Source organism: Ziziphus jujuba, chromosome 9 (assembly GCF_031755915.1).
Source record: "Ziziphus jujuba cultivar Dongzao chromosome 9, ASM3175591v1".
Lineage (NCBI taxonomy): Eukaryota > Viridiplantae > Streptophyta > Magnoliopsida > Rosales > Rhamnaceae > Ziziphus > Ziziphus jujuba.
In genome coordinates this window covers 22,228,109-22,247,285 of record NC_083387.1, presented here as the reverse complement: position 1 = coordinate 22,247,285, position 19,177 = coordinate 22,228,109, and the positions used below count along the sequence as shown (strand labels likewise).

General features: G+C 32.4%; 1 protein-coding gene across 2 annotated transcripts; it reads left to right on the top strand.

Moving 5' to 3' along the window:
* The first annotated feature begins 1,396 nt into the window (after window positions 1-1,396).
* Window positions 1,397-17,802, top strand: LOC107427384 (transportin-1). 2 transcript variants are annotated; one of them, XR_007242792.2, is made up of 30 exons: window positions 1,397-1,796; window positions 3,078-3,365; window positions 3,957-4,046; window positions 4,181-4,258; window positions 4,343-4,423; window positions 4,869-4,919; window positions 5,145-5,230; window positions 6,342-6,405; window positions 6,498-6,554; window positions 6,648-6,677; window positions 6,779-6,838; window positions 7,092-7,205; window positions 8,070-8,183; window positions 8,737-8,835; window positions 9,101-9,226; window positions 9,323-9,397; window positions 9,552-9,623; window positions 9,787-9,897; window positions 10,547-10,630; window positions 11,461-11,568; window positions 12,697-12,798; window positions 12,984-13,046; window positions 13,130-13,204; window positions 14,727-14,798; window positions 14,878-15,002; window positions 16,426-16,477; window positions 16,566-16,634; window positions 16,714-16,773; window positions 16,979-17,232; window positions 17,319-17,802. XR_007242792.2 is itself a non-coding variant. In XM_048480193.2 (29 exons), exons 1-29 carry the CDS (start codon window positions 1,611-1,613, stop codon window positions 17,060-17,062), a joined length of 2,676 nt encoding a protein of 891 aa, XP_048336150.2. In that variant the 5' UTR covers window positions 1,397-1,610; the 3' UTR covers window positions 17,063-17,802. The 2 variants fall into 2 exon arrangements, 1 of the variants encoding a protein (XP_048336150.2); XM_048480193.2 differs by having other exon boundaries at window positions 16,979-17,802.
* Window positions 17,803-19,177: the final 1,375 nt, after the last annotated feature.

Here is a 19,177-nt window from a genome sequence, read left to right as displayed (position 1 = left end):
GCAATTAGTTTATTATTTTCCTGTTTTACTTTTAGTACAGACTTCTTTCTTATTAAATAAAAAATTCAAAATCCAAAATCTATTATTATTTTAAGAAAATCTAGAACTATTTATTTTAATACTTTTTTTTAAGAGAATAATAATTCTATTCATATTTATTTTGTGAAATTATATATATATATATATATATATATATATTTATATACTTTTTTTTTTTTTTTGGGTGAGGGATTCCATTTGACTTTTAGTAAATCTTAAAATTATATAGGGTTTGTTTACAACATATGTATACTTGGACGTGTCAGCTATTATATTATTATTTTAATTATTATAAAACTAATAAATAAATATATATATATATATATATATATTTTGAATGTTAATATATATAAGTTTATATCATTTTTATATGTGCGATAAACATTAATTAACATATAACCAATTATAATAGATGGAAATTCATATTTTTCAAATTTTTAACATTAAATTAATTTTAAAACATATATACTACAAAACTATCATTACTTAATAATTCATAAAATGATATATATTTAATCTAAAAAAAGTTTTCATTTTTTAACACTATTTTTCTCATTGTTTTTTATTTTTTATCATTTCTTTTCTATTTTTAATTTTTTTTTATAGAAAAACATATAAAAAAAAAAACTTTGAATAAAAAAAGTTCACACCTTTTGGCACCTATAGGTGCTTTAACGGTCAATATAAAGTTGACCATTTGTTTCAAAATTTTACAATTATGCAAGATATTATCTAAATGCATTATATCTAAGTAGTCCCTTCTAACATTTCTTAGAACATTTAATATAAATGGTTTGTATGTGAATATTTTCGAAATGAAAAGGAAAAAAAAATTGTCAATTCTAATGCACATTAAACATGGAAAAACCCAAATAATTATTTCCAATTAAAGCAAATTAAACACAAAAGCCTAAAAAGACATGTATAATTTTTTTTTTCTAAAACATTATCATTTAATAATTTTAGATATCAAATTTGTAGATTGGAAATGACATATTTATTATTAAAAAAAAAATAACATATTTATTTTTGTTACATCTCATATTTTAAAAGATAATAAATATTTTAATTTCATCAAACAATATAACGAAAACCCATTTATTTAAAAAAAAACATTATGATAATATAATTATCATTTGATTAAAATAAACATTATTATAAACAGAAGAAAATTGAATAAACCGGTCCGGCTGGCCCTAGTCTGCCCAAACAAAAGGCCACCGCATTCCAAACCCAACAAAAAAAATGCAAAAAACCAGAGGCCAACAAAACAAATAATAATAATAATAATAATAATAATAAACTTGTTAATTAATTTGGGTTTATTTTTTTAATTTTAATAAATTCGTAAAATATTTAACCAGAGATCGTCTTCTTCGCCTCTGCTCTCCGCACACCAAAACCTCTCGCCTCTGTCTTAAACTCTCTCTCTCTCTCTCTCTCTCTCTCTCTAAAACCCTTCCTCGAACCCAGAGAATAAACGAACCTCAAATTTCCACAAAATAAAAATCTAAAGAAACCCAACAAACCCCGCCCCCAAACGTTAAGCAAGAGAGAAAATCCGCATAACCATGGCGGCGACTGCCCCGTGGCAACCCAAAGAAGAAGGTTTTACGGAGATCTGCCGACTGCTTGAGCAGCAGATTTCCCATTCCTCTTCTTCTGCTGACAAGTCTCAGATTTGGCAGCAGCTCCAGCATTACTCGCAGTTCCCTGATTTCAATAACTATCTCGCTTTCATTCTCGCACGCGCTGAGGTAACCCCCAAATTTTATTTTATGTTTTTATGCCGTGACGATAAAGTGGGTTTTATAGATAATTGTTTGGTGTCTAATGGGTAATTCTTGGATTGTATTTATTTATTTATTTTGGATGAATTAGAATTTGCTTGAAAATTTTATTTTATTTTTTTTCTTGGGGGGTGGGTGTTTAATAGGATTGTTTGTTTCTCTATGAAATTGGAGTTTGTTTTTTCATTGGGGATTATGATTTCGATTGAATTGAACTATCCCCTTTGCTGGATTTGATTGGAGTGGTGGGAAAGTGTGAGTTTTGGGCGGATTATTGTCTGATAAGTAAGGACGTACAGAGTGGTTTTTGGGTTTTATTGGAAGTTTGTGTTAGATTGCTCTGTGATTTTATGCGCGTTTTTACTATACCTAATAGTTCTGACCCACTTTTTTGACTTGGGACATGCGGTTTGACCTGTGTGGAGAAGGGTGCCTTAAGACAATGAAGCTGGTTCACTTGATTTTTTTCAACTTCTTTGTTTCAAAATGACGTGAAGTTTGTTTTATTCATGATCTCTTTGCTCATGTTGGAATTCCTTATCACTGCCTCTTTTGTTATGGTAGAACCTTGTGCCGGAAAATTTCCATTAGCATGAAATAACATATAAGCATGCTTGGGTTTCCAATGGAATCTGTTACTATTTTGTGTGGCATCTGATCTATCATCATTTTGAATGGAGCAATCAAAAGTTGGTGCTATCAATGAATATTATTATTCCTTTAATTTCCTTATATTGCTATCTTTGTTTCTCACATGATTAAAACTCTAGGAAAGCCCATTTATTGTTGCTATTTGTTCACAAAATTATTAAAAGCAGTGCTTAATTATGCATGAATCACGAGAAGCCCCCTTTTAAACCTAAAACTTTAAGCTTTTTTCTTTGTGGTGTTCTGATTAGCCCACCCTTTTATCCAACCTAAAAGTTTAAACACTTTTTTTGTGTGTGTGTGTGTGTGTGTGTGTGTATCTTTTCTGATTAGTTGTATTTGGACAGATAGTTTACTGTTAGAGGCTGTTTATGTGACCGTAAAAATTGGTTTGTTTGTATGAAAGTTTAATGCTGACAATTTATCTTCAGACTTGCACACTTTTATTTTTAAACTTGATATTGTCTGAGTAGGCAGTTTGAAGAAAACCATTATTTTTGTGCTAATCAGTAAATTTCGTCAAGGATTTTTAATTTATCTGGTGATGGAACTGTAGCTATGTTTTTTAAATTTTTGTTTCACATTTTGGGGATTGAACAGGGTAAGTCTGTGGAGGTTCGACAAGCTGCAGGTCTGCTTTTAAAAAATAATCTAAGGACTGCATATAAGTCGATGGACCTTGTAAACCAGCAGTATATAAAGTCAGAGTTGTTGCCTTGCTTGGGAGCAGCAGATAGACACATTAGGTCTACAGTTGGGACCATCATAAGTGTCATTGTTCAACTAGGGGGAATTCAAGGATGGCCTGAGTTGTTGCAAGCTCTTGTAAGTTGCTTAGACAGTAATGATCTAAATCATATGGAAGGGGCTATGGATGCATTGTCCAAGGTATGTAATTTTTCAAAGTTAACTGAATACTACTGGTTTCTGATGAAGAAAATGTATCTTTTTCTTAGAGGTCCTTTGTTATTGGTGTAATCTCTGTGTTAGAGGTCCCTTATTATTGATGTAATCTTGTTAATAATTATTGCTTTGCTCACTTCTGATAGATCCTTCCTTGCTACTCATGCTTGGTAACTCTGATATAACCGTACTAACATGTGCTTGCTTGCTCATAGTTTTATAAGACGTATTAGTTGTTTGAGCCTGGAACTTATGAAAATAATTAATTTGGTAAATGCCTGTTATCATTTTGTGAAAAGTCCCAGAAAAAATTCAGTCGTAAGTCATATAACATGGCTGTTGCGTAAATGTCTATTATTTCTGGTGGATCATCTCTTTTTTAGGCTTCATGTAGTCGAACCTGGAAAAACCGGCAACAAATTCAATGTTTTCCATAGACAAATGCTACTTTTTTTTTTTAATTTTTTATTTATTTATTTTTAATATAAATAATTTTGAATCAGTTTAATTAGATTTAACTATTGTTGCATTTGTTCTCTATCAAGTTTAATTAATGTGTTGATGTGTATAATGCAGATATGTGAGGATATTCCTCAAGTGCTTGATTCAGATGTAGCTGGGTTACCTGAACGACCCATCAACATATTCCTGCCTAGATTCTATAAGGTGACTAATATTTCATGTCGCTAACATATGTAAATAATCACCTTTTTGTTTAATTCAACATATTTATATTTTGACAGGAAACTTATAGCTTTTTCCTTCTTTTTTCTCTTCTCGGTCTTCTTTTTTTGTTACAGTTTTTCCAGTCACCACATTCATCACTTAGAAAGCTTTCCTTGGGTTCTGTAAATCAATTCATTATGTTGATGCCAAACGTAAGTATATTTGCTGAATTTGTTCTGTCAGTTTCACGGTATTAATTGGAGTGGTAAAAATTATTATAAGCTAATTGCTTGCAGGCTTTATTTGTATCCATGGATCAATACCTTCAAGGTTTGTTTGTCCTTGCTAATGACCCTACCTCAGAAGTGCGGAAATTGGTAACTTCTTTGTCCTTCTCTTACGTATGCAGGTTTATTCTGTGATGACTAATGTATAATTCTCCATATTGGATCCAAAAATTCTTTTCTTTTCAATATGTTAAAATAAATTATTAAATTTTTAACTATTTGGCTTTGAGACTTTTTTTTTTTTTTTAATTATTTTTTCTTTGGAAGTTTATAATCAATTTGTTTTTGGAAGGTCCTTTGCCAAACGTGTTAGTTTCCTCCATATGATGCCTATGTTGTTTATAAAGTGCCTATAGTACTCGTAGGAGGAAACATTGTGCTTTTGCTGACAGCTATTATTGTTTACAGCATAATTTCCTCCTTTGAGTTTTGTAGTAGTTTTCCAATTAATGATGGATAGGTGGGTGTCATTAAACTTTTTAAGATTTCCTATATCCTCATCTCTTTTCTTTTTGTACATCTCCTTGTTAAACAGGTTTGTGGAGCATTTGTTCAACTAATTGAAGTCCGACCGTCTTTCTTGCAGGTATTATTATGGTCATGTTTATAGTCTGTGTGTTTATCACTTATATGACACACCTGTTTTCCAAAATTCCCAGCCTCTTGTAATGACCATGTGTCTTGGGGAAGTACTGAACTAATTGGCATCTATTTAGTATATTATTTTTGTTTTGCAATGTCTTTTGTCATTTCTGATGTCATCACTTATTCTTTTATTGTTCTTGAAATAATTTCCTGAATTATACTGCAGCAACACCTAAGGAATGTGATTGAGTACATTTTGCTAGTTAATAAGGACGCTGATGATGACGTGGCCCTTGAAGCCTGTGAATTTTGGTAATGCTCCAATTCGTAAACTACACATTTGAACTGATAGTTAGAGTTGTTTATGTAGCTTCCAGAGCTAGTCTGAAAGTGATTGGTAGTGGATTAAGGGATTTCTTTCTAGCTCCATGCTTGACCTTAGATTATGTTTCTAAAGTACCAGGTGCATTGGCAATAGCATTTATATATTTTCTTATTAAAAGTGCTGCATCGTGATGATCTTTCTTGCCATTACCAACAAATATTGGGGGCCAACCATTACATTTACCAACTAATCCATGCAACAAGTTCAATCTGTTTCCATTGTCCACCTAGTAATCATCTTGCTCATCTTATCTAATGATGCTGTTTTCAATAGGTTTTAGTGTAACTAAGTGATCACCTATGGCATGGCTATGGAGAGTTATGGTGGTGTTGTGGTTGGTAGTGCTGAAGATGGTTGATGTTGACTTGGACTTGCAAAATGTTTGGATAGAAAGAAAAGATAGTAATGGTTTTTGTACAGCTACGTAGCTCACATCAAAAATTGAAAGACAGAAAATCAAATTGGGTTCCTCCCTCTCTCTATGAAAGATTTAAATTGAATAGGATAGTGTTGTTTTTTTTTTTTTTTTTTTTTTTTTTTTTGTTTTAAACGAAGAATGAGGCACAGAGCTAATTTCTGTAATTGTTGGCACATAGGCAGTGTAAACTTGGTTGATTTGCATTGTCATTGTTTTCTTTCTGATCAAGCTTCTAGTGAATTACTCAACAAGGCGTTGGTTCAAACATGGTCTGAATGATATTGTTGGCTTATGAATGCAAAAGGTTGATTTTAATGGAAGTTGATATGCTAGAAAGATGAGTGACTTTAAGATGAAGAAGTTGTTAATGTAGAGTATTTGCAGCAAGCGACATCCTGTTTATACTTTTGTTTAGTGCTGTCTTGTGAAGGTGTGTGGGTGCCATAGTTATTTTCTTTTTCTATACTTGTATAAATCAGGATATTCATATTATTGCTTTTATGAAATACTTAAACTGGATGGTTTCACCTTTTTGGGTTATGATGTTTATAACTCTTGTCCTCTATCTTTAGATATTTTTTTTCTTTAATGTTTCACCTTATAATAATTACGTTACATAGGTCTGCATATTGTGAGCAGTTGCCACCTGAGAACTTAAGGGAGTTCTTGCCACGTCTAATTCCGGTATTGCTTGTTGTTTTGAACTTTTATCTTATTCTATCATTTTTGTGCTGGATTTTATTGCTTTTTATTTTAACTTCGATAAACGTCTCTAGGTTTTGTTGTCAAACATGGTTTATGCTGATGATGATGAGTCGCTACTTGAAGCCGAGGTTAATTCTGCTGATCCTCTCTGTGTTTTGGAGTAATTGTGGATTGCAATTTTATCTAGTTAATAAGTTTCTGGCATAAATTCCTTTTTGCAGGAGGATGAGTCTGTCCCAGACCGTGATCAGGTTGAAACAAATGTTTTTTCCATGGAGTTCTTTAATTAAACTTTCTGATTTTTAGATGACATCTTGATGTGTTGAGTTTTTTTCTGCTTAAATGCATACAGGATATCAAACCTCGTTTTCATTCTTCAAGGTTACATGGATCAGACGGTGTGGAAGATGATGTATGTTGCCACATAACATTTTCTCCCATTTCTTTTGATTGATTTTTTTCCTTTTTTTCCGTAAGAAATGTCTTTAAGTAGTTTGGTTAATCATTTGAGTAAATAAATATCACTTGATTATATTCTGCTTGATTTTAGGGTCCCCCCCTCTTTTCTCTCTCTCTCTCTCTCTTCCCCCCCCTCTCTTCTCCCTCCCTCCCCAAAAATGAGGTTCTTAGTGAAATGTTTGCTGACTAAGCTTGGTCTAATACAGGATGATGATATTGTTAACGTGTGGAATTTACGCAAATGCAGTGCAGCTGCCCTTGATATCATCTCAAATGTGTTTGGGGATGAGATACTTCCAACGTTGATGCCCTTGGTTCAGGTAATTTATTTGGCATTGTAGAAAACCATTTGATTCTGATGTATTCTTTCTTCATCCGATGCTTCTCTTCTAAAAAGAAAAAGAAAAAGAATCTCTTTCTCAATTCACACCCCCTTGCCTCCCCCCCTCTTCCCTCTGAATTGGCTTACCGTTGCTCTGGCTGGTATTGGTGATTTTTGGAATCTTGCATGGTGTTCCCCTGAGAAATTACTGATCTACATTTTTGCTTAAATTATGTGTGGTTGTTAAGGCAATAAATTTACTATTGTTGCTTGTCTCTTTGAGGAATTAGTTTTTAAATGGCATTTCCTTATTTATTTATTTATATTATTATAATGCTAAATTCATCATTGGTCTGCTTACACTGGACGAGGTTGAAAGATGATGATGCTGTGCATGTAATTAAACAGAAAATTTTGGCTCATCATCAATTGAAATAATTGTTAGAGATACTAGTATTCAGCATTAGCAACATCTACCACTTTCTTCTTATAACCTGTGCATGGCATTTGATTACTTCTGGTTAGTTTTTTTTTTTTTATTTTTTTATTTTTTTTAATGTTTTCTCTGTTCATGTATAATTATAATAAAAGCACACATTGGTTACACCAATGTTCTGATGGCTTTGCTCTGCTCAGGAGCAAAAATAGCTTAAAGGGTACAGGCTTAATGACTACCTGAGCCTTCTTATATATGATCAGACATTAAAATTATCGGAATTGGTCAATTGTTAGAATGGTTAAATATGGTGCTTCTTAGTCTTTAATTACAGTTGGGACAAAATATATCTGGTTGCTGGACCATCTCACACAGCAAGTTTGTAAGCCTTAAAACTGTGTTTTTCTATTTGCTAAATTTCTGTAGGCCAAGTTGTCCGCTACTGGTGATGAAGCTTGGAAAGAGAGGGAAGCAGCTGTTTTGGCTCTTGGTGCAATTGCTGAGGGTTGCATTCATGGTCTTTTGCCACATTTGCCAGAGGTATTGCCTAATTTTGTTTGCTTAAGTTATGAAGAACATTCTCATGCTTGTTGAATAATGGCGAAAATACCATGCTTGTTTCTTTTCCAATTTCATGTAAGTTTTTCTGATATGTAGTTCTGTTAGCTTGCCTTTTATATTGGTTTTTCATGTTCTTATTTTCATGTACATGCTTGCTTCCTTGGCTCTTATAGCACCCTCCCCTTTTTTTTCTTGCGACTCATTTTTAGAATCTTAGCTTTTGATATTTATGTTTGGGTACTTATTATGGTGGTACATTGCTTATCTATTTGCAATATGCTTAATGGGAATGTTAGAATTTACATTCACAATTTAGTAATCTTTTCCTCTTTACATATATAATATGTATGCTTCTTATTTCTTTAATAAAATCGTATAGCTTATAGTTAATGTCATCTTTAAGCCAATAACCAGTTTTCTTATATTAATATGCAAAAAAAAAAAGAAAAATTGAGACCATTGTATTTCTATTTGTTCTCTTGCTGATTCAGAACATTGAAACATTAAAATGCATCTTTTAAACATGCTGCAGATTGTTGCATTTCTAATCCCTCTCTTAGATGATAAGTTTCCTCTCATAAGGAGTATTTCCTGTTGGACGCTTTCTCGTTTCAGCAAGTTTATCGTTCAGGTATGATGGTTTTACTTCAGTACTTTTCTTTTTTCATGTAAAAGATAATTTAATGAAAATAATTTAATTCATTTTGATGCATTTCTATTGTTTATTCCCTACTTAGACTTATGATTATGTATATTAATCAAAGCTTCATAGAGAAGCTTAAGAATCTTCATAATTACTGTAGTTGAGAAATTATAGAGCTTTTTTGAGGCTGGGTAGGGAAGGAAGAATGGTGAATATTGATTTTGGTTGACAACATCCTTTTTCTTTTATTTAGGATGCTGGACATCAGAAAGGCTATCAGCAATTTGACAAGATTCTTATGGGTCTCTTGAGAAGAATATTGGATACCAACAAACGGGTTCAAGAGGCTGCTTGTTCAGCTTTTGCAACACTTGAAGAGGTTCTTTCTCAAATGAAGTTCAATCTTTCAATAAATGCAGTTTAAAATTTATCTATACAAGTTTCTGGATCTCAGTGGTTTTGTATTAATTTATAGGAGGCTGCAGAAGATTTGTCACCTTGGTTAGAAGTAATTTTGCAGCATCTTATGTGTGCTTTTGGAAAATATCAGGTTTTTTTCTGGCCTTGGTCATTTTCTAGACTCTATATTGCGACTGCTATACAATGCTACTCTGTTGGATTACTGAATAGGTATCATACTATAATGAGTACTCTTTTAGTATCACTCTTTAACTACCTTAATCTTTCTGCATTTATATATTTAGAGGCGGAATCTCAGACTTGTTTATGATGCTATTGGAACCCTAGCAGATGCTGTTGGTGAGAAGCTAAATCAGGTATCATTATTATGCTAACAAAAGTGCCCAAAGAGACTCCCTTCTGTCATTTCTCTTTTTTTCACTCTTAAGCTTTTTAATTCTGTGAAGAGAAATCAAGTTTCGCATGCTTCATTTATAACAAAGACAAATATTTATATTTGGTGCTTGTGTCACTTTCCAGCCTGCATATCTTGACATTTTGATGCCGCCATTGGTTGCTAAGTGGCAACAGCTGTCAAATGCAGACAAAGGCCTCTTTCCACTGCTTGAGTGCTTTACATCTATATCACAGGTATACTGTTTTCTTTTGAGTATCTTATATTATGATTTGTACTTCTAATCCTTAGCACAATTGTATTTGTAACATACATATGTACATATATATTGTCTAATGCAATTGATTCCTTTGTTTGGTTGAGACATGTAATTGATTCGGGAATAAATAATTAAATTTATTATGATATTTGGTTTACTGAATATTGATTGAGAGATGAGATATGAGAGAGATAGACGAAAGATGATGAAAATAAATAGAAAAGGTGAAGAGAGATAGTACTCGGAGCATGTAGAATGAGGCATATTTCTCATAATAGTATCTTTCAACAATATTTCATGATTTCAATCTTCTACTGAATGTTATTAAGTTTAAGAAAATAGTTTTACAACTTATAGAACAGTGGTAAACAATTGTTTATCCTAAAAGTTTTCAAATGATAGTATATATTAACACTGAATTATTTTGCTAAAATTTCATTCCTTTTGCTTTGTTGCCAAGCTGATGTTGACTCATGCAATATATCTGTACCATCTGCATCTCTCTTTTGTATGCATATGTTATTCAAAAAACATATACTATATTATGTGCTTTTTGTTTCTAAAATATGAAGAGAAATGTCGTTGGTAGATGTATAGAAGTTCATTTTTGGCATTAATTTCTTTAGGCATTGGGTACTGGTTTCTCTCCTTTTGCTGAGCCAGTGTATCAGAGATGCATAAACATCATTCAGACCCAACAGTTGGCAAAGGTAAAGTGACGTCATTTTGATTGCTTTTGAATCAAGTACTATTTATTTTTCATATTGACATTATCGATGCTTGCCAGGTGCCTGAAGTTGAACTTTTATTATTTGCCATATATATATATATATATATATTTTTTTTTTTTTTTCTCTCCCCATGTCCTTTCCCCTATGCTTTTTAACACTCCACACATTTCTGCTCTAACTGCTTATAATCTTTAGGTCCAATATGTTAGCAATGGAAAGGTTATATATGATTCTTAATCAGTTTGCCATATGGAGCATCATATAAATAGTTAAGAGCCTAATTTCTTCTGCCCCATGATATTGGGATTAAAACTTTTATGTGAACTGCTTTCAGTGAAATTCTTATGTATATTAGAAAGGAAAAAAGTATATTCTTGTTTGTTGTAATTGAGTTTCTCTTTATTATTGAGCATTTCTGACCTTCAAAGGAGGATGAAGCCTGTTTCTCTTCGTTTGGGTTATTGAGCACCATATTGGAAGTCTACTTCTGAGAACTTGCAAAAACATACTTTAGGATTACTTTAGGATCATACTTCAATTTTCTTTTGACCTGGCATAGTTCTAGTACAGATAATCACCATTTATGCACTAGTAGAAATTATTTAAATCTTAATTTTTCTAAATCCTTCTAATTGCATATTTATTATCACTGTTGAACAAATGAATTACAGGTTACTAGCTTTCTATATGATACTTATTGAGGTGTTTGAACTATTAGGAATATATATATATATATATATATATATATATTATTTACTGGTGGCTGCTTGGTGGTATCTTTAAGGTGTTGTTTTGAGCTTCTATTGCAGGTAGATCCTGTTTCTGCTGGAGTCCAGTATGATAAAGAATTTACTGTCTGCTCACTGGATTTGCTTTCTGGACTAGCTGAAGGTCTTGGCAGTGGGATAGAAAGTTTGGTAATCCCTTACTCCATAATTATTTTATCAAGCCGTAGTTACTTCATTTCTCAAGTTGCACATCTATTTTTCTCATAAAAGTGGTTTATAAATTTTGCCGAAGCTTTTCAACAAGAAGATTATGTAAATGTAGATTTCTTTGATGATTTTCAATGTTACGCTTTAAAACTGAATTTTTTTTTTGTTGTTTCATTTAATAAGAATCAGTTTTCATCTTAGTCATTCATCTTTAATCAATTTTCAGTGTATCTTGGAAAGTCTTGAAAAAAAAAAGGGGGCAATTATGGTGTTTAGATTTCATTTCTCCATTCTCTTTAGATATGTCTTGGTGGAATGCCAATTGTATCTCTTTTATGAGAATCAGTACCATGGTTGCAGTCATTCTGCATGAGCTTTGGAAATTCCTATGGAGAGTGGGCATTAGTTCTAGTTGTTTTGAGTTTTTTTTGCCATATTCCTAATCAGACCAATCTCTTGCTTTAATGCTACAATTCAACAAAATGAACCCAAATATGAAAAATTGAATGCACTCAAAAGCCTTCATGGTTGTCTTGGTTTGTGCGTGTGTCGGTTTTGGGCTAAAAATCCTAGACTTCTTTTAATTTTTAATTCAAACTTTAGAGACCCAAATTTTGGATGAACTTTATAATTTATGCCTGAAATGAACAATTGACCAAATGAAATATAATATGGACTTGATAATTGTGGTTAAAACTAGCAGAAAATTACAATAAGTATATAATTCACGGTGAAAATTAATTTTTAAAAGTTTTACAGAATCTATAAAATATATAATATACATATATATATATATACATGATGGACCATGGTTGAATTTATTTTGTATAGTTTGGTTATTTTTCCTCTTGTTTTCGTAGTGTTCCCCCCCCCCCCCCCCCTCTCTCTCTCCACACCTCTCTCTCTCTCTCTCTCTCTTCAAGCAACCTAGACTGATTATCTCATCCAATCTAAGTCAACCTGACCTGCTTAGATTGGGTTAGATCGGTTGGGTTAATAGATCCTTTTTGAGTTATCCATACTCTTCCGTTCCATGTGTTATGAGTTATGACTGCTTGAATATGCTCAATATTTATGTGCTTCTTGAAGTTGTGTTTTGAAAATTTTCAGGTTTCAAAGAGTAATTTGACAGATCTTCTTTTGCAATGTTGTACGGATGAGGCTTCTGATGTCCGACAGAGTGGATTTGCCTTACTTGGTGACCTTGCTAGAGTAAGTTGATATATCTACTTGATGATTACTACTTAGGTATTGGGTTGGGTTTCTTTCTCATTCTTCTTTAATCTGTAACTAAAACTACCAAGTCACAAATCTTGTAGTTGCTAACTTTACCATTTTTGTAATTTGTATGTCTATTTCTTGTTCTAATATCTATCCATGCTTGGTGATTTAATTAGGTTTGTCCTGTTCATTTGGGACCTCGTTTGTCTGAATTTCTTGATATTGCAGCAAGGCAATTGGTATGTAACACACTTTGCATTGTTTTAAGTCATGATTTTGGAAGGTTGTATTTTTTACCATTTCGTGATATCTTAATGTACAGAGCACCCCCAAGCTTCAGGAAACTGTTTCAGTTGCGAATAATGCATGTTGGGCAATTGGAGAACTAGCAGTTAAGGTATGTGATTTATATAGAGGTTTTAGATTTTATCCATGCTTCCACTGAGCTCTTTCATGGATTATTAGTTTTAATACAATCATACTTTCATCGAATGACCCTATCCATGTTTTTTTGTCGCATTTATATATATAGTCCTTTTCGATTGGGACATCTTTAGTTGCGCAAAATTGTATATGTATTTATATGTATGCATGCATGTATTATGGAAAATTTCATAAATTGAGAAGATTACAGAGGATGTGGAATCCTGAAAAATTGCATCCATCCAACCAAAAATAATCAACAAGAATACTCCTAAATTGTTTTGTTGCATTTAGAAGAGAACCATATTTTCTTTCTAAATATCAAAATGTATAATGCTTTCATCTGTGCTTTGATTTATTGGCATTCAATGACTCTACGAGATGTGATAGATTGAGCAGCGAAGGACAGAAATATGCTCAAAATAATTACCTGTTTCATGCAATGAATAACAGTTAATGTTCATTATTATAAAATTCAAATGTGATAGAATTCTCTGGAGTGAAGTAGCAATTCATTTTTAGATGTATATGGCGCTTTTTCATGAGAAGTTACTTGTAAGTTTTGATTTATTACTGTTAGGATTTATGGTTCTTAAGGGCAGTGCTATTGCAAAAGATGATATCTGGTACTCAATATTTTCATTATTGGGTTAAAATCTTTATTAATAAAAAGAACACATTACCTAAGATTATAAAGGATGTGAAATTTGCAGTAAAATAAAATGATTTCATTACACATTATCTTTCCAATTCAAAAAATAATTTAAAGAAATTTGGTTATCCCTGTACTCCTTTGTAGCAGGTACCAACTGTTATTTTAAAAAATCCTACCAATTCTTTAAAACCATGATGACCAAACAAAGCCACTAGGGAAGAAAGCCAACAACTTTCCCTCATTTACTGCCCCCAAAACCTTTAAATTTACTGATCAGTAACTCTGAACAAATTTGGGCCCAAGCAAACTCAGCTTCATCCAACATGGTACCAACATCATATTTTAGCAGTGATTTCACAATAGAGGAACACATGATCAATGGATTTACCGGCGAACAGACGGAAGGTGTTTGGTTTTGTAACATATCACATGTATTTATATTGCCATGCACAAGAAGCCAAAGAAGCAATTGAATGTTTGTCCATGTACTTGAGGGATGCCCTTAGTTTGTTTTGCAGAGAAATGATCTAATTAAAAAGCTTTATATGTCTTTCACTTTTTGGTTTTCATAGTCTTCTTAATTTCTCTTTGTTGTTTCCAATTATGGACATGCACTTTCCATAAATCAGATTTTAAAATCCGGCCATTGCTGTTATTTTATACCTGGAGTTGCAATAGACATGGTTTTGAGGTTGTGAGCCATAGCTAACCTTCTACTGTGTGTGCATGTCCCTGTGCTTCATGTTAGTTTCTTTTGTTTCTGAATTAACTATAACACTGGATAACTATTTCACTATGTTTATCTAGTTTTTTAATGAAATTTTCTGAATTTGAATTCCAGGTTCGTCAAGAAATTTCTCCAGTTGTCATGACAGTTATTTCATGCTTAGTCCCCATTCTCCAGCATGCAGAGGTGATTGTTTCTTCCACTATTGTTTGTTTCTATGTTTATTCTGGAGGATGTTTCATTCTTGCATTTCTTGACTGAACAGGGGTTCAACAAGTCGCTTACTGAAAACAGTGCAATCACATTGGGAAGGCTTGCATGGGTTTGCCCAGAGCTTGTGTCCCCACATATGGAACATTTCATGCAACCATGGTGCAGTGCTTTGTCTATGTAAGTTTTAGTCTATCTGCATTATTTGGATTTTTTTTAATAAAATAAATAAATAAATAAAGTGTCAGGAAGCTTCTAATTGATGTATCTTTCTGATGTTTTGCCATCCTATATAATGTCGGATGCTTGTGTATAAATCATAACACGAGCCTGAAAGAGTTTAGATCAATTAGGAATTAGGGAATAACAATCTGATATTCATTGGCATATTGTACATGAATTTGACGATGCTGATAAGCTGCTGGGTTTACATTCAAGAACGGGTTTGGACTGGCTAGTAGCACCATAAACTTATTTACACTCCATAAAATCCATTGCTTTATGAGCCTCTGATTATATTTTGCTCTGATCCCAGATGGCTAATTATCTTTTTCTTTCTTTTACTTTGAATACATTTTGCTTAGTCCAACAGGCATTCTTTATTATGCAACTTTCTGTTTTCTGTTAATAGTTTGGGCAAAACAGTAGTAATATTTCTCCTCTTCGCCAAAGAAGAAAACATAGAAAGCCTTGAAATAGATGGGCAATAGTGTCTTTTCTGCCATTATGCCTAAGTTAAGAGGAGAGACAATCATTATAATTGCTGTGGAATAAAAGAAGGGCTGGACGACTTTCATATATTACTGGGAAATAATGATGACTTTTTACTTCATGAGACTTTTATAATCTACCTTCAACAATTTTTTCACCCCTTGAGCATCCATCTAGAAATGAGTTACAACCTCATTTGAATTGGATATCATGCTTGTAATTTTGATAGATGTTGAATATTCCCATGGATATATACATGCTTCATGTTCTAGTTAGTGTGGTTAACATTGAGGGGGAGTTCTAGAGTGCATTTGTGTAGTTTGATATACAGTTGGTCCTACTTCATAATAGTTTAACTTTAATCTTCTGAGATAAATGGTAATCTAACATGGTATTAAGACTTAGATTGTCTGGTTTTGCATTTAAATTTTGTGACGCTGGATGACAAATAAACATAGCAAGTAGGTGGCATGCTGTCAGAAAGTGCATGGTAGAAAACTGGCGGTTGAAAAGATAGATTGCATTGGAGGCTACGATCTTGTAGCGTCTTTGATGAGCACCGCTCGTCATTTCTTCTCTTTTTTGGGAGTACATGGTCTATTTTCTAGCACAGAGAAGATATGGTATAAAAATTTTGTTGAAGAAAGAACTTACAGTTTTAAAACAAGTTTTCATTATCAACCTAGGTCTTATAATGGAAAAAATTATCCTAGTTGATGAACTGTGAGGCAGTCCTCGGGCATTCCCTAAAATCTGACTTGAACATGTCATGCTAAACATTAACAAGAAAATCAATTCTTGAGCAAAGTTTTTTCTTTTCTTGATGGGCGTAGACTTAATCCAGTATACAATAATATCACCGGCCTTCTCATAAACTATTAATATTTGACAGGATACGTGATGATATAGAGAAAGAGGATGCCTTCCGAGGCCTTTGTGCAATGGTGTGTGTCTGCATTCTTAAGTATTCTTACCTGTCGTTTTTAGGTATATCTTTTTCAATTTCTGCTTGGTGTTTGCTAATGTTTTCAGGTTAGAGCAAATCCATCTGGAGCATTAAGTTCAATTGTCTTTTTGTTCAAAGCGGTTGCAAGTTGGCATGTAAGTATGGTGTTACATTAATCTTGAGGTCTGAGAAGACATGGTTTGTGTATGAATTTGTGACTTGTTATGTCCATAGGAAATACGAAGCGAAGAGCTTAATAATGAAGTATGCCAGGTGGTGCGTGGTTATAAGCAGGTTAGTATTGGTTTTTCTTTGTAGCATTCCTCAAGAGTTACCCCTTTAGGAATATAATTACAAATCTAATCCCTTTTCCCCAAATTAGAAAAATAAAAAAAGGATTAGGATTGGAGTATTGTCAAAGATGGGGATGATATTTATCATCAATCTAGGAATAAGGTAAAAATAAATTATTTACTTGCCCAAATTTTGTATTTTGCAGATGCTAATAAATGGAGCATGGGACCAATGCATGTCTGCTTTGGAGCCCCATGCAAGGGAGAAACTTTCAAAATATCTAGGGTAACAAGGTTCTAGTAAGAGATGTCTTTTCGCTGCTGATTCTCGTCTCCATTATGTGCTCATCGGAGCTGTGTGTCTGGATCGACTCTGTTGGTCATTTTGTGCTTTGTCCAGTAATATTGCAGTCATGAGCCATTTAAGCCAAGAGCAAATTTTTGTCCCTAATAGCTCAGGGTAAAATTTCTTTGTTCTGTTGCTTGCCCCATTGAAGCTTGAGGTTAATTTGCACCTCTTTCATAATTTAAGATGGACCCATGCAGCAATTGACTTAAGAAAAATGAAGCAGCTCTTGTTGGGACAAAGGATAATGGTGTACAGGGGTGTGGATTTCCGAGCTCTGTGTGTGTTTGTTCTTTGAAGTCTTGTATTTTGAAGGCAAGAAATATCTCATTCAAAGTTGTTGGAATCGTCATTTTTTCATTGAAGGCGAGTCATATCTCATTCTTATGTTGGCATTAATCATATTTTGGGTTTAAAATTTTTTATAATTTAACCATTTTATTAAAGAGGGTTTGTCTGATTTTCCACAGATTTTGTACAAGGGGCTTTGATATTTCTAGAAATATTTAGTGTTTTATATATAGTTTTCAAGGAAATGTAGCCCTTTCTTTGGGGATCAATCATGTGGTTATTCTTGCTGCATTATGCGGCGCTGGGATTTGAGTTGTGAGAACAATAATTATTCTGTAACTTTATTCAAAATGGATCCTGATTGGTGGTAACAAACAGTATCTATTCTTTTTTAATTTTTAATTTTTATTTTTATGTTTTATTTTGTAGTATGGTATTGTGGATGTTTATGTTATGCCCTTCCATGCTATTGGATGTCTTCTTGTGTTCGCGTGCTTCCTGCTCTTTTTCTATCCTTGACTACTGACTGTTGTAAATGTTGTTTTGGTTCAGAAGAGGGTTATACCTTTTCAGATATTCGGTTTTGTTGGTTTTCCTATTACATTTTTAAACTTCAGCTTTTGAACTAATGTAAGAACTAATAAATGCATCCCCTATAGTAATATATATGTATGATATTAATGGATATTTTAATTTTATAAAGTAGGGGTGCAAATAAGCCGAATCAAGTTGAGTATTGGTATTTTCAAGTTTGATTCTCATGATTTTAGAGTTATTTAAGCTTTGATTAAACTCACAAAATTTTGAAATTATTTGTTCAAATTCGGTTTATTTTGTCTATGAAAAGTTCGGGTCTAGCTCAATTTGATTTGCTACCTATATAAAAATTTTGATACTTAAATCTTTGTTTCTTAAAAATAAAAATTTTGACATTAATAATTAAAAAATTCTATTTATTTTATTATAAAATTAATTTAATTTTGAAAAGCTTATAAATTTAAAATATAAAAATGTTATTTATGTATTATAAATATTTAATATGTTTAAATTTATAATATAATTTTTATATAAATACATATAAATGATGAATGTGAGTTACTTATCAGCTATTCATGGTTTAATTTATGTTTCAAAATAGGATCTCAAGTTTTATTTATTGTTTAAGCTTGACTCGTCTTATTTACCAGTTGGGTTTTAGCGAGCTAAGATTTAATCGTTAATCACGAGCTATTTGAATCTATTTATAGTTTTATTATAAAGTTAAGATATAATTTAACTAAAGAAAATTGGACGTTTCCATTTTATCCTAACTTATTTGCATTATATTCTTGATTTGCTAAGTTTGCTTCCACATGAGTAAGAACCAAAAAGAGAAAAAAAATACAGAAACTATATTTAAGCCGTTTAGAATTTTCAACGTAGCTAGGTAGACAGTTGAGGTCTCAATTCCAATGTGGTGATCCCAAAAAAATAATGATATAAAAAATGATAAATGTAGAGGTTGTGTTGAAAAGTATTTTGTACTTGATTGAGGGTAATTGAATGAGAGGGTGATTTGAGAGGGTAACCGAATTATAAAATAGATAATTTGGACGCCGTTTGTTATGGCATTGTTTTTGTTTTTCTTACTAAATTGAGTGTAGTTGTCCTATTTCAGTGGTTCAATTAAATATATAAATATAAGGAGAGAAAAAAACATTAGATGAAATGCAATTTGATTTTTTTTTTCCCCCTTCGTTTACATTTATAATTAATTAATATGTCTAAT

Bases quoted from the DNA above. Each gene is read 5' to 3' on its own strand.
- LOC107427384 (XM_048480193.2), top strand. From the start codon at position 1,611: ATGGCGGCGACTGCCCCGTGGCAACCCAAAGAAGAAGGTTTTACGGAG. The intron at 7,206-8,069 runs GTAATTTATTTG...AAATTTCTGTAG, and splicing joins CGTTGATGCCCTTGGTTCAG to GCCAAGTTGTCCGCTACTGG. The intron at 11,569-12,696 runs GTAATCCCTTAC...GAAAATTTTCAG, and splicing joins GCAGTGGGATAGAAAGTTTG to GTTTCAAAGAGTAATTTGAC.